General features: G+C 42.0%; 1 protein-coding gene across 2 annotated transcripts in view; it reads left to right on the top strand.

Annotated features, from left to right (window-relative positions):
* Positions 1-13093, top strand: part of LOC124273107 — a 60617-nt gene extending 47524 nt beyond the window's left edge. For both annotated transcript variants that reach the window (XM_046708328.1, XM_046708327.1), the window contains one exon: positions 10150-13093. In XM_046708328.1, coding sequence (XP_046564284.1) covers positions 10165-12108 — 1944 coding nt within the window. In that variant the 5' untranslated portion in view covers positions 10150-10164 and the 3' untranslated portion in view covers positions 12109-13093. The remainder of the gene's footprint in view (positions 1-10149) is intronic.
* The last annotated feature ends 486 nt before the right edge of the window (positions 13094-13579 follow it).

Below are 13579 nucleotides of genomic sequence, written 5' to 3'. Positions count from 1 at the left end.
ACATATAGACACATGGTGTTTTATAACATTATGAAATATGTTATTTCCAAATTACAACATCTTTAAACAAAACACATATGGCACTGCAACCCTTGTTAATCTATCCTCATGTGAAATGCAACATTGACAGGGAGATTTGCAGCTAATTGCATTTTCGAGTCTGTCACGTCTTAGCATCCAAGTATTATCTCGTCTATATATTACAGGTTGGGGATTCCCGACATGAAAATTAGCCCTCACATATACATCAGTGGTGCGAGAGTGAATGGGAATATGGGTGGTGAAAATTCGTTACCAGACTGCAGATGTGTTTCCACCCCGATGGCTTGGTATTGCAATTAACCACTGGTTTCATTTGCTGAGAGTCGTATATTTCTTTACATATTACTGTATTAAAACACACCCTAACTATGACCAATATTAGTCCTTTTTTGTCTTTAGAAAACAACAATAATAATAATAATAATGCTTATTGGTAATTACTAAACACTTTGAATAAGACTAATGGTGTTTCAGATTACCCTTTCGATGGAATTTGATAGATATCAAGTTTTCTAAGATGCCTAGCGGTTAGAACAATCGAAAAAAACAAACATTATCAGACAATAAAGGTATAGTTTTTTGATGACGTAACAATTGAATGACGTTATCCCGTCACTGCGCCATTCTAGTCTGCCCCCTCGTAATCGAAACATTTTACATTACGTCACAATGTAAGCGACGTCACGATGCATGTCAGTTGTCATCGCCTTGTACGGCCTCCTACAGTAAACTACTCCGTTGCATCACGTTTCTTGGTTTGCAGTTGCTTCACGCAGCTAACATCACTGCTGGAAACATTACGTTTATGTTTTACGACGGTTAAAATGTGTCAATTCGACTCACAAGTTTTCAGCGACACGGTAACGTTCGCAATGTTTACATTCCCATAATGCAATCGTGGAACGTGGCTTGACTACTCAATATTCATCTGGATGTACTGATCTAAACTTACGTTGGTAGTAGAAATGCGACGTTCATATTGCCCCATATGGTTTACGTTAATGACAGATGTAATTAAAATAATTCAGAGAAGATATTTGAGCCGAACGTAAATCGTCATCAAACTGTTATCATTTGTTTTTTTCTGGTAACGTTCGTCTTAACGTAGGGGGGCAGACACATCAATAGAACAGCGCGCCAGTAAGCCTTAAATTAATCGTAATTATCCTTAGAAAGTATTACATTTGGCATCTTAGAAAAGAAATACAGTTCGCTCTACCACCATGTATAGTGTAATAAAGCACACTTTCGCCCTGAACTATTATAGTTAAAGTACGAGGACGCTTGCTTCCGAGTACTTTAACTATAATAGTTCAGGGCAAAAGTGTGCTTTATTACACTATACATGGTGGCAGAGCGAACTGTATTTCTTTTCTAAGATGCCAAATGTAATACTTATCAACACCAACCAAACTGCTTATGTGAGAGTATGTCTGACACAGTGTTTCATATGTCACAGTACTGGGCGGTGTGAGAGTGTCTAACACAGGGTTTCATATGTCACAGTACTGGGCGGCGTGAGAGTATCTGACAAAATGTTTCATATGCCATAGTAATGGGCGGTGTGAGAATATGCCTGACACAATGTTTCGTATGTCATCGTACTGGGCGGTATGAGTGTATATCTGACAAAATGTTTATATGTCACAGTACTGGGCGGTGTGAGAATATGTCTGACACAGGGTTTCATATATCACAGTACTGGGCGGTGTGAGTGTATGTCTGACACAGGGTTTCATATGTCACAGTACTGGGCGGTGTGAGAGTATGTCTGACACAGGGTTTCATATGCCATAGTACTGGGCGGTCTGAGTGTATGTCTGACACAGGGTTTCATATGTCACAGTACTGGGCGGTGTGAGAGTATGTCTGACACAGGGTTTCATATGTCACAGTACTGGGCGGTGTGAGTGTATATCTGGCACAGGGTTTCATATGTCACAGTACTGGGCGGTGTGAGAGTATGTCTGACACAGGGTTTCATATGTCACAGTACTGGGCGGTGTGAGTGTATGTCTGGCACAGGGTTTCATATGTCACAGTACTGGGCGGTGTGAGAGTATGTCTGACACAGGGTTTCATATGTCACAGTACTGGGCGGTGTGAGAGTATGTCTGACACAGGGTTTCATATGTCACTGTACTGGGCGGTGTGAGCATATGCCTGACACAGTGTTTCGTATGTCATCGTACTGGGCGGTGTGAGTGTATGTCTGATAAAATGTTTCATATGTCACAGTACTGGGCGGTGTGAGAGTATGTCTGACACGGTGTTTCGTATGTGATCGTACTGGGCGGTGTGAGTGTATGTCTAACACAGTGTTTCATATGTCACAGTACTGGGCGGTGTGAGAGTATCTGACAAAATGTTTCATATGTCACAGTACTGGGCGGTGTGAGAGTATGTCTGGCACAGGGTTTGATATGTCATCGTACTGGGCGGTGTGAGAGTATGTCTGATAAAATGTTTCATATGTCACAGTACTGGGCGGTGTGAGAGTATGTCTGACACAGGGTTTCATATGCCATCGTACTGGGCGGTGTGAGAGTATGTCTGACACAGGGTTTCATATGTCACAGTACTGGGCGGTGTGAGAGTATGTCTGACACAGGGTTTCATATGTCACAGTACTGGGCGGTGTGAGAGTATGTCTGACACAGGGTTTCATATGTCACAGTACTGGGCGGTGTGAGAGTATGTCTGACACAGGGTTTCATATGTCACAGTACTGGGCGGTGTGAGAGTATGTCTGACACAGGGTTTCATATGTCATCGTACTGGGCGGTGTGAGAGTATGTCTGACACAGGGTTTCATATGTCATCGTACTGGGCGGTGTGAGTGTATGTCTGATAAAATGTTTCATATGTCACAGTACTGGGCGGTGTGAGAGTATGTCTGACACAGGGTTTCATATGTCATAGTACTGGGCGGTCTGAGAGTATGTCTGGCACAGGGTTTGATATGTCATCGTACTGGGCGGTGTGAGAGTATGTCTGATAAAATGTTTCATATGTCACAGTACTGGGCGGTGTGAGAGTATGTCTGACACAGGGTTTCATATGTCACAGTACTGGGCGGTGTGAGAGTATGTCTGACACAGGGTTTCATATGTCATAGTACTGGGCGGTGTGAGAGTATGTCTGACACAGGGTTTCATATGCCATAGTACTGGGCGGTGTGAGAGTATGTCTGACACAGGGTTTCATATGTCACAGTACTGGGCGGTGTGAGTGTATGTTTGACACAGGGTTTCGTATGTCACAGTACTGGGCGGTGTGAGAGTATGTCTGACACAGGGTTTCATATATCACAGTACTGGGCGGTGTGAGTGTATGTCTGACACAGGGTTTCATATGTCATCGTACTAAGCGGTGTGAGGTGAAAGGACACATTCTGAATATTAAAAGGATATTTTACTTCGTCTTAAATTGGTGCACTTAAGGTTAAAGTTCATTTACTAAACACAAGCTTTCAAAATAGTTCCCGTGAAAGTGACATATAAATATTTTATGGAGATAGTCAAAGCTGTGTTGAATTATTTACATGCTCACATCAGGTTTCCAAGCGTATGGCATTCCAGGCTGTTGTGGACCGTTCTAGGGTTACTTGTGGTGTGCCTTGCGGGCTTCGCTCCACAGACACTGTGTTCAGGTTGAGACAAGAGCTCTTCCGCTAGCAGTGCACCTTCTTACTGAAACAATGGCCTACAAGGTTGCCTCAAAGCGGATATTAGTGGGATCTTTGCTTTGTCGAATGTGTGCGAATTGAACCAAGCCGCGAGGTAATCGATATTGTAGCATGAAAAAAATTCAGATATCTTCTGTTTTTTTGTAGTTATTGATCGAGATCAGATTTAATTTTTTTATAAACCCACTGTTGCAATGTCGCAATCTATCCTCACGAAGCTTGAAGTTGCTATGGCCCTGTTCAACTCCTTCTGTTGCTAAATATTTTTCTCCAGGTGTTATTTGGTTAAAGATCAGCGATTACTGTTTTTACACTTGCCGTTGTTGCTGGTTGTTTTACGTGAAGGATAGAAAGTAACAATTCGAAAATACCATACGACTTTCATAGATACAGGTGTTCACTACTCTCAGCTCCTCACTGTGGGAAACATAGCATGTAACTTGAGCTTATCTGGAACTCCTACCCGAGTTCGCAACGATCAGTCCAGTGACCTTTCTATACCTTTACGTAAGCTTTCGAAAACACAACACCACCAAACCGGTTGATAGTATCCCCAATGTGATTGCTAAATGCTGACGACGACACACGCTTTCAAAAAGAACTCTAAAGGGTATCCGCTGATCTGTTTTACAAATTATTAACCATTTTCGAAAATAGGTATTTCTAAAACTGTGTGTATTTCTGGAGAATGGAAAGAAAAAGGGGCACTTGTTGACTACCTCATTAAATTCATATTTCACCATTGACGTCCTGGGAAATCAGTCACCGTGTATACAGTTGTAGTATGATTAATTCTACGTTAACAATATTAAGAACACATGTAGAACCTCCGTTTGTATATTCATTAGACAGCTGTATGATAGTGATCTTTTTGTTGTCCTTCGCTGCTATGCAGTCAAGCTATGTACAGGGATACCGAGCATGGTTTTAAAAAAGGGAAAGGAATTATTTGTTAAGTACGACACGAAGACGCGTCGTTTACGCCGAACACGACCGACAACCGACAATAGAATGATTCATTCTACAGTTTACATACAAAATGAGACGCATATACTCTTTGTGTATGTGTATACGCATGAATACATACCAATCTTTACATTCACCTTGTGTTACATACCAGTCTGTACATACACCATATGTTGCATGCCAACCTGTACATACACCATATGTCACATACCAATCTGTACATACATATGTTGCATGCCAACCTGTACATCCATATGTTGCATGCCAACCTGTACATACACCATATGTTACATGCCAACCTGTCCATACACCATATGTTGCATGCCAACCTGTACATACACCATATGTTGCATACCAACCTGTACATACACCATATGTTACATGCCAACCTGTACATACACCATATGTTACATACCAACCTGTACATACACCATATGTTGCATACCAACCTGTACATACACCATATGTTACATGCCAACCTGTACATACACCATATGTTACATACCAACCTGTACATACACCATATGTTGCATACCAACCTGTACATACACCATATGTTACATACCAACCTGTACATACACCATATGTTACATACCAACCTGTACATACACCATATGTTGCATACCAACCTGTACATACACCATATGTTACATACCAACCTGTACATACACCATATGTTACATGCCAACCTGTACATACACCATATGTTGCATACCAACCTGTACATACACCATATGTTGCATACCAACCTATACATACCCAATATGTTGCATACCAGTCTGTACATACATATGCTGCATACCAACATGTACATCCATATATGTATTACCAACCTGTACCATATGCTGTACCAACATGTACATACCATATGTTGCATACCAACATGTACATCCATATGTTGCATACCAACATGTACATACACCATATGTTGCATACCAACCTGTACATACACCATATGCTGCATACCAACCTGTACATACACCATATGTTGCATACCAACCTGTACATACATATGCTGCATACCAACCTGTACATACACAATATGTTGGATACCAACCTGTACATACATATGTTGGATACCAACCTGTACATACACCATATGTTGCATACCAACCTGTACATCCATATGTTGCATACCAACCTGTACATACCCCATATGTTGCATACCATACCATACACCATATGTTGTACATGTACCACCATATGTTGCATACCAACCTGTACATCCATATGTTGCATACCAGTCTGTACATACACCATATGTTGCATACCAACCTGTACATCCACATGTTGCATACCAGTCTGTACATACACCATATGTTGCATACCAACCTGTACATACACCATATGTTGCATACCAACCTGTACATACACCATATGTTGCATACCAGTCTGTACATACCCCATATGCTGCATACCAACCTGTACATCCATATGTTGCATACCAACCTGTACATCCATATGTTGCATACCAGTCTGTACATACACCATATGTTGGATGCCAACCTGTACATACACCATATGTTGCATACCAACCTGTACATACACCATATGCTGCATACCAACCTGTACATACACCCATATGTTGCATACCAACCTGTACATACACCATATGTTGCAAACCAGTCTGTACATACCCCATATGTTGCATACCAACCTGTACATACACCATATGCTGCATACCAACCTGTACATCCATATGTTGCATACCAGTCTGTACATACCCCATATGTTGCATACCAACCTGTACATACACCATATGTTGCATACGAACATGTACATTCATATGTTGCATACCAACCTGTACATACACCATATGCTGCATACCAACATGTACATACACCATATGCTGCATACCAACCTGTACATACACCATATGTTGCATACCAACCTGTACATACACCATATGTTGCATACCAACCTGTACATACACCATATGTTGCATACCAACCTGTACATCCATATGTTGCATACCAGTCTGTACATACACCATATGCTGCATACCAACATGTACATACACCATATGTTGCATACCAACCTGTACATCCATATGTTGCAAACCAGTCTGTACATACCCCATATGTTGCATACCAACCTGTACATACACCATATGTTGCATACCAACCTGTACATCCATATGTTGCATACCAGTCTGTACATACACCATATGTTGCATGCCAACCTGTACATACACCATATGTTGCATACCAACCTGTACATCCATATGCATACCAACCTGCATATACCATACCTGTACATACACCATATGCTGCATACCAACCTGTACATACACCAACCTGTATATGTTGCATACCAACCTGTACATACACCATATGTTGCATACCAACCTGTACATACACCCATATATGTTGCATACCAACCTGTTGTTGCATACCAACCTGTACATACACCATATGTTGTACATACCATACCCTGTACATACACCATATGTTGCATACCATTACCTGTACATACACCATATGCTGCATACCAACCTGTACATACACCATATGTTGCATACCAACCTGTACATACACCATATGTTGCATACCAATGCTGTACATAACAATGCATATGTTGCATACCAACCTGTACATACATATATGTTGCATACCAGTCCTGTACATACACCATATGTTGCATACCAACCTGTACATACACCATATGCTGCATACCAACCTGTACATACACCCATATGTTGCACATACACCCATATGTTGCATACTGTACATACACCATATGTTGCATACCAACCTGTACATACACCATATGTTGCATACCAACCTGTATATCCATATGTTGCATACCAGTCTGTACATACACCATATGCTGCATACCAACATGTACATACACCATATGTTGCATACCAACCTGTACATCCATATGTTGCAAACCAGTCTGTACATACCCCATATGTTGCATACCAACCTGTACATACACCATATGTTGCATACCAACCTGTACATCCATATGTTGCATACCAGTCTGTACATACACCATATGCTGCATACCAACATGTACATACACCATATGTTGCATACCAACCTGTACATCCATATGTGCTGCATACCAGTCTGTACATACCCCATATGTTGCATACCAACCTGTACATACACCATATTTTGCAAACCAGTCTGTACATACCCCATATGTTGCATACCAACCTGTACATACACCATATGTTGCATGCCAACCTGTACATACACCATATGTTGCATACCAACCTGTACATCCATATGCTGCATACCAACCTGTACATACCCCATATGCTGCATACCAACCTGTACATACCCCATATGCTGCATACCAACCTGTACATACACCATATGTTGCATACCAACCTGTACATACACCATATGCTGCATACCAACCTGTACATACACCATATGTTGCATACCAACCTGTACATACACCATATGCTGCATACCAGTCTGTACATACACCATATGCTGCATACCAACCTGTACATACACCATATGTTGGACACCAACCTGTACATACATATGTTGGATACCAACCTGTACATACACCATATGTTGCATACCATCCTGTACATCCATATGTTGTATACCAGTCTGTACATACACCATATGCTGCATACCAACATGTACATACACCATATGTTGCATACCAACCTGTACATCCATATGTTGCAAACCAGTCTGTACATACCCCATATGTTGCATACCAACCTGTACATACACCGTATGTTGCATACCAACCTGTACATCCATATGTTGCATACCAGTCTGTACATACCCCATATGCTGCATACCAACATGTACATACACCATATGTTGCATACCAACCTGTACATCCATATGTTGCAAACCAGTCTGTACATACCCCATATGTTGCATGCCAACCTGTACATACACCATATGTTGCATACCAACCTGTACATCCATATGCTGCATACCAACCTGTACATACCCCATATGCTGCATACCAACCTGTACATACACCATATGTTGCATACCAACCTGTACATACACCATATGCTGCATACCAACCTGTACATACACCATATGTTGCATACCAACCTGTACATACACCATATGCTGCATACCAACATGTACATCCATATGTTGCATAACAACCTGTACATACACCATATGTTACATACCAACCTGTAGATACACCATATGTTGCATACCAACCTGTACATACACCATATGTTGCATACCAACCTGTACATCCATATGCTGCATACCAACCTGTCCATACACCATATGTTACATGCCAACCTGTACATACACCATATGTTGCATACCAACCTGTATATACACCATATGTTGCATACCAACCTTTATTACCCACGTGGTCAACGTATGGGTAGTTGCATATTCATCTCGTACGTCACACGAGTGTCGTATCGCGTTGACCTGTGTCGTAACGACTTGACCTGAAATTCTAACGATTTGATTGGATAACCGATGACCTCTCAATTAGGTCACATTCTGACGTAACTATTTTTCCATTCATAACAAACACGTGAATTCATTCATTCTACAACTAAAATGCATTGTGGGAATGTAAACATTGCGAACGTTGCCGTGTCGCTGTTTAATTGTGAGTCGAACTGAGACATTATATCTGTCGAAAAACATAAACGCAATGTTTCCACCAGTGATGTTAGCCGAATGAAGCAACTGGAAACCAAGAAACGAGGTGCAACGGAGTGGTTTACTGTAGGAGGCTGTACGAGGCGATGATAACTGACATGCATCGTGACGTCGGTTACCATGGCAGTGACGTCATTAGTGTGACGTCATGCAAATATTGTACTACAGTACAAACCTCTTCCGCAACCTCTTTATGAAACCGGTTTCGGTTTGAAACCAAAAACATAACAAAAATACGCTATTTTGTCAATTTAAATGCATGTAAGACGTGGTAATAAATAAAATATTACTCGGTCTCATTACATACGAATTATACGAAATCTCGTGACCTTCCTATGTTATCTGACCTCGCTTTCGCTCGGTCAGATACCATAGGAAGGACACTCGTTTCGTATAATTCGTATGTAATGAGACCTCGTGTAGTATTCTCTATGTACATACACCATATGTTGCATGCCAACCTGTACATACACCATATGTTACATGCCAACCTGTACATGCTCCATGTTACGTAATACACCAATAATACACTTTAAGTTGCTCAATACACATGTACATATATTCGTGCACTAATATACACGTTAAACCCAAAACACAGCTGTACAACTTTCACAATAAACTTTGTCATGTAAATTTGCACAGGTGCCACAAGCTGCATAATGCATTAAGACTCTGTGTTATGTATCTGCCTCTAGGGAGTAGATAGATACACCTATAATCTATCGGGTCTGTTTAGTCATACATGAGGTATGGTGGCGATGACATGCTCCACGGGTTTGATGGCATATAACTGCACAGTTTTCTACAAACAGCACGTGTATGTTGCAGGTGTTCCCCAGACAGATGATGTTGCTGCAGCTCCTGCCCCTGTTCTCCCTTCTTTGCGCGCTGCCCCGCACCTGGGCCACGTGCAGGTTCCCTGAGTTCCTCCAGAGGGATGAGCCTTGGGCAGCAGACTATGGAGAGGGAACCTTTGTTGCTTACGTCAAGGGAACGTACATGCAAATTAACCAAATCAAAGGCGGAAGTGGCAGCGCGTATGCTCGAAGATGCATACAGAAAACCTCGAATGACAAGTATTTGGTGACACACGAAGAGAAACAAAAGGAGCACCGTTTTGTTTGTATGCAGTTTCTTCGGAGAAGTGCCAACATTGTTCAACTGAAAGTATCTCGTAACTCAAATCGACGCTCCATTGACTTGTGTCAAGATCGTTTAATGGCCTTAGATCACTGGCCTATCGTGCAGTTAAGTCAAACACCCGACCAGCGCATTACGTGCCCCTTTGTCGGCGGTTACAATGTACAGATGCAGTTCCCTAACCACACCATAGTATGTGCTGACCATCTGCTCTTGTTAAGGATTGAAAGTGAATGTGAAAAGGGAGAAGGGATATTGTTTGATTTCCGGGACGAACAATGTATCCCTCCTTCCCTACCCCGAGATATCAAGCAAAGAGCGTACTGTATTGCTCACTGGGAAGAAAATGGTCAGACCTTTGTTATTCTCCAACATGCCACTGTTCATAAACAAATGTGGTGCCTCCGTATCAGTGATGCTCTGGGAGATATGAAGGGAGCCTATCTCATGCTGGACCTTGTTTGTCACCCCAACGAATCGGAAGAGGAAACGTTGAACTATTACTACATCAGCATAGAAAAACAGGTTCACTCCAGTATCTGTGCTGATGCTGTGGATGGATGTTCTTTGATCAAGGATTTCTGTGACACAGATTTCAGGCAGCACTGCTCAAAAACTTGTCGTGATTGTGAGTATGAAAGTGAAATTGGCTTGTGTACTTTTCCCGAACATATGAGAGGCAAATGGATCGACGCTAAAGGGAACAGAGAACATGAAATCAACATCTACGATTATTCTATGAATATTAACGACATAGGCAGATTTCAGTGTTTGGAGATGCAGAGCGATTATTACCGAGATCGACGAGTCCTTCTTGAGTTGTTCGATAACGGGTGTTACCCACGCTACGCTTGTGTTGAGCTGGAGAAGATAGCCCTTCCGGTCATGAAGTACCGCTTGGGAAGCAGACTCGACTGGCCTCTGATACCAACGCCAGATCAGAAGAAACTTATCTGTGATGATGAAGCATTCCAGTCGAGGCCTAACAGCTTGTATGATAACAGTTTGAAACCATCAAGGTTACTCATACGAAAAGAAAAAATGCATTATGTAAGTTGCGGGCTCCCGCCTTCATTGCAATATGGGCTTTCCTTCCGCGAGGAGGGGGAGGACTGTGGCGGTTGTCTCTACTACAGCCCTGTTCACGAAGACGATAGCATCACGGTTCAGCCTGTTAACTGCTCCACACCTAACCTCCCTATCGACTACAGGTGTCTGGCGTCGTTCCAGTTCGGCAATGATACCCATGCAGTTGTCGCCAAAAGTAGAGACACATACCTTTGTTGGGTGTTCACGGACGACAGTAAAATCAAGGTTCTCACAGCTGGAGATTGTTTCTCCTATGAATTAATGGAGACCGCCAAACTTCAGGGTTATTTTACTATCACAGAGGAAAACCTGTGTCAGAATATCATGCGCGTTTTGAGAACAACTACCACCACCACCCAGAAAACAACGCAGATAACATCCACCCTAGGTAGAATCGAGTACACTGTCATACCCCCAGCCTTTGAGGTAGAACAGGAACCTATCATTACTCCAAGTTCATCAGTAGGTAATGGTGCCCCCCTTAGCACAACACCAATGTCATACCAGCAGTTGCTCATCCCCTGCCTTGTGTTTATATTGAGACACATACTGAGCTGAGTGTTCCCTGTGCTGTGTGGTGACCAGCTGAAATGCACTACGGAGTGCTCCTGTTTCAACTGAACATACAATTCATTAATTCAGTCTGCATGTAAGGAGGAGTCACATGAACGATTGCATCCACAGACTGAATACATGTGATAACATTACTCTGATCTGGAAGTCCGTACTACAAAGACCATTGCTCCTGACCACGGTTGATGCTGGCCGAGACCCGAACCTGCCTGAACCGGTGTAATGTAGCTCAGTAGGAGGTCGTTGTTGCTCATATTTGCTATTGTATATGTTGAGGAACTGGTGAGACTATATGTGAGCGGTCCTGCAGGCAGTGTGATTGAAGGACGGTGAGACTGGTGCATTGCTTACAGCTGTAGACGTCGCGGATGTTGCCGGAGTGGTACCCAGACGGGACTTCAGTTTTACAGTTTCTTCAAATATAGGAGGTTCCATGGACCTACTTATACCCATGTCTAAGTCGATTTATTCAGGGTCCTCTTTCAGAAAGTATTTTTTTAGAATTTTTCTCTGGGTGGCTTCTGACTCCGTCACACTTTGTATGGATTTTGCATGTTTGTTTATATCTATTTAACTGATGCTATGTACATATCGCTACTGAGTATTTGTTCACATCCAGATACACATGCATAGTTTATAGGTCAATTTCCATTTCATGTGTTATGATATTGTCTGGTCTAAAGTTAAACCATTATTATCTTTTGACGCCTCGTAAATCGTAGTACGGGAACGTTTATGTATACAATATGTCCAGTACCTAATATATTTACTTGATTCAGTGACAATAAGTGTTAAACCCCGTCAGAACGCACTATGTGTGTGTTCGTGTGTGCGCGTGCTCGTACCTGAGAGAAAGAGCGAGCGAGTGAGATAGATAAAGGGAAGTAATGAGTAATATATAGAATGTGTATATGTGTGTGTGTGTGTATGTGTGTGTGTGTGTGTGTGTGTGTGTGTGTGTGTGTGTGTGTGTGTGTGTGTGTGTGTGTGTGTGTGTGTGTGTGTGTGTGTGTGTGTGTGTGTGTGTGTGTGTGTGTGTGTGTGTGTGTGTGTGTGTTTTACTAGCCCGTAACTGAGGGGTGTATTTAATAACAACCGTAGTGTTTGTTGTCCTCAGAATACCGTGGTGTACAGATATGCATGGGTGGAGATGTTCCGTATTGCTCTAACCCGCTAGCTTTACTGCCGTAGAAGTAGTTCTCCTTTCAGTTGCCGCATTCAGCTATCTATTGCCTAAAGTCTAGTCTAGATGTGAGACAGTCATTGTATTCAATTACTAATGAAATCATTAGACGTCTCGTGTACGAGAAAATGTTAGGAGATGAACAAGACTGCTTTGAACCGTCATAACGCGGTTTAATACTGTACAATGCTAACCCGTTAGATCTTGAAAAATTAACGCAAGCGTCCTCTCAAGAATGCGCTTTAAAATACTTCATTTTCATTATGCATGAAG

The sequence above is a fragment of the Haliotis rubra genome, unplaced genomic scaffold (genome assembly GCF_003918875.1).
Source record: "Haliotis rubra isolate DU_JTF1 unplaced genomic scaffold, ASM391887v1 Scf1762, whole genome shotgun sequence".
In the NCBI taxonomy this organism is placed as follows: domain Eukaryota; kingdom Metazoa; phylum Mollusca; class Gastropoda; order Lepetellida; family Haliotidae; genus Haliotis; species Haliotis rubra.
Note: the sequence above shows the minus strand (reverse complement) of the source record. Positions and strands in the feature narration are given on the sequence as shown.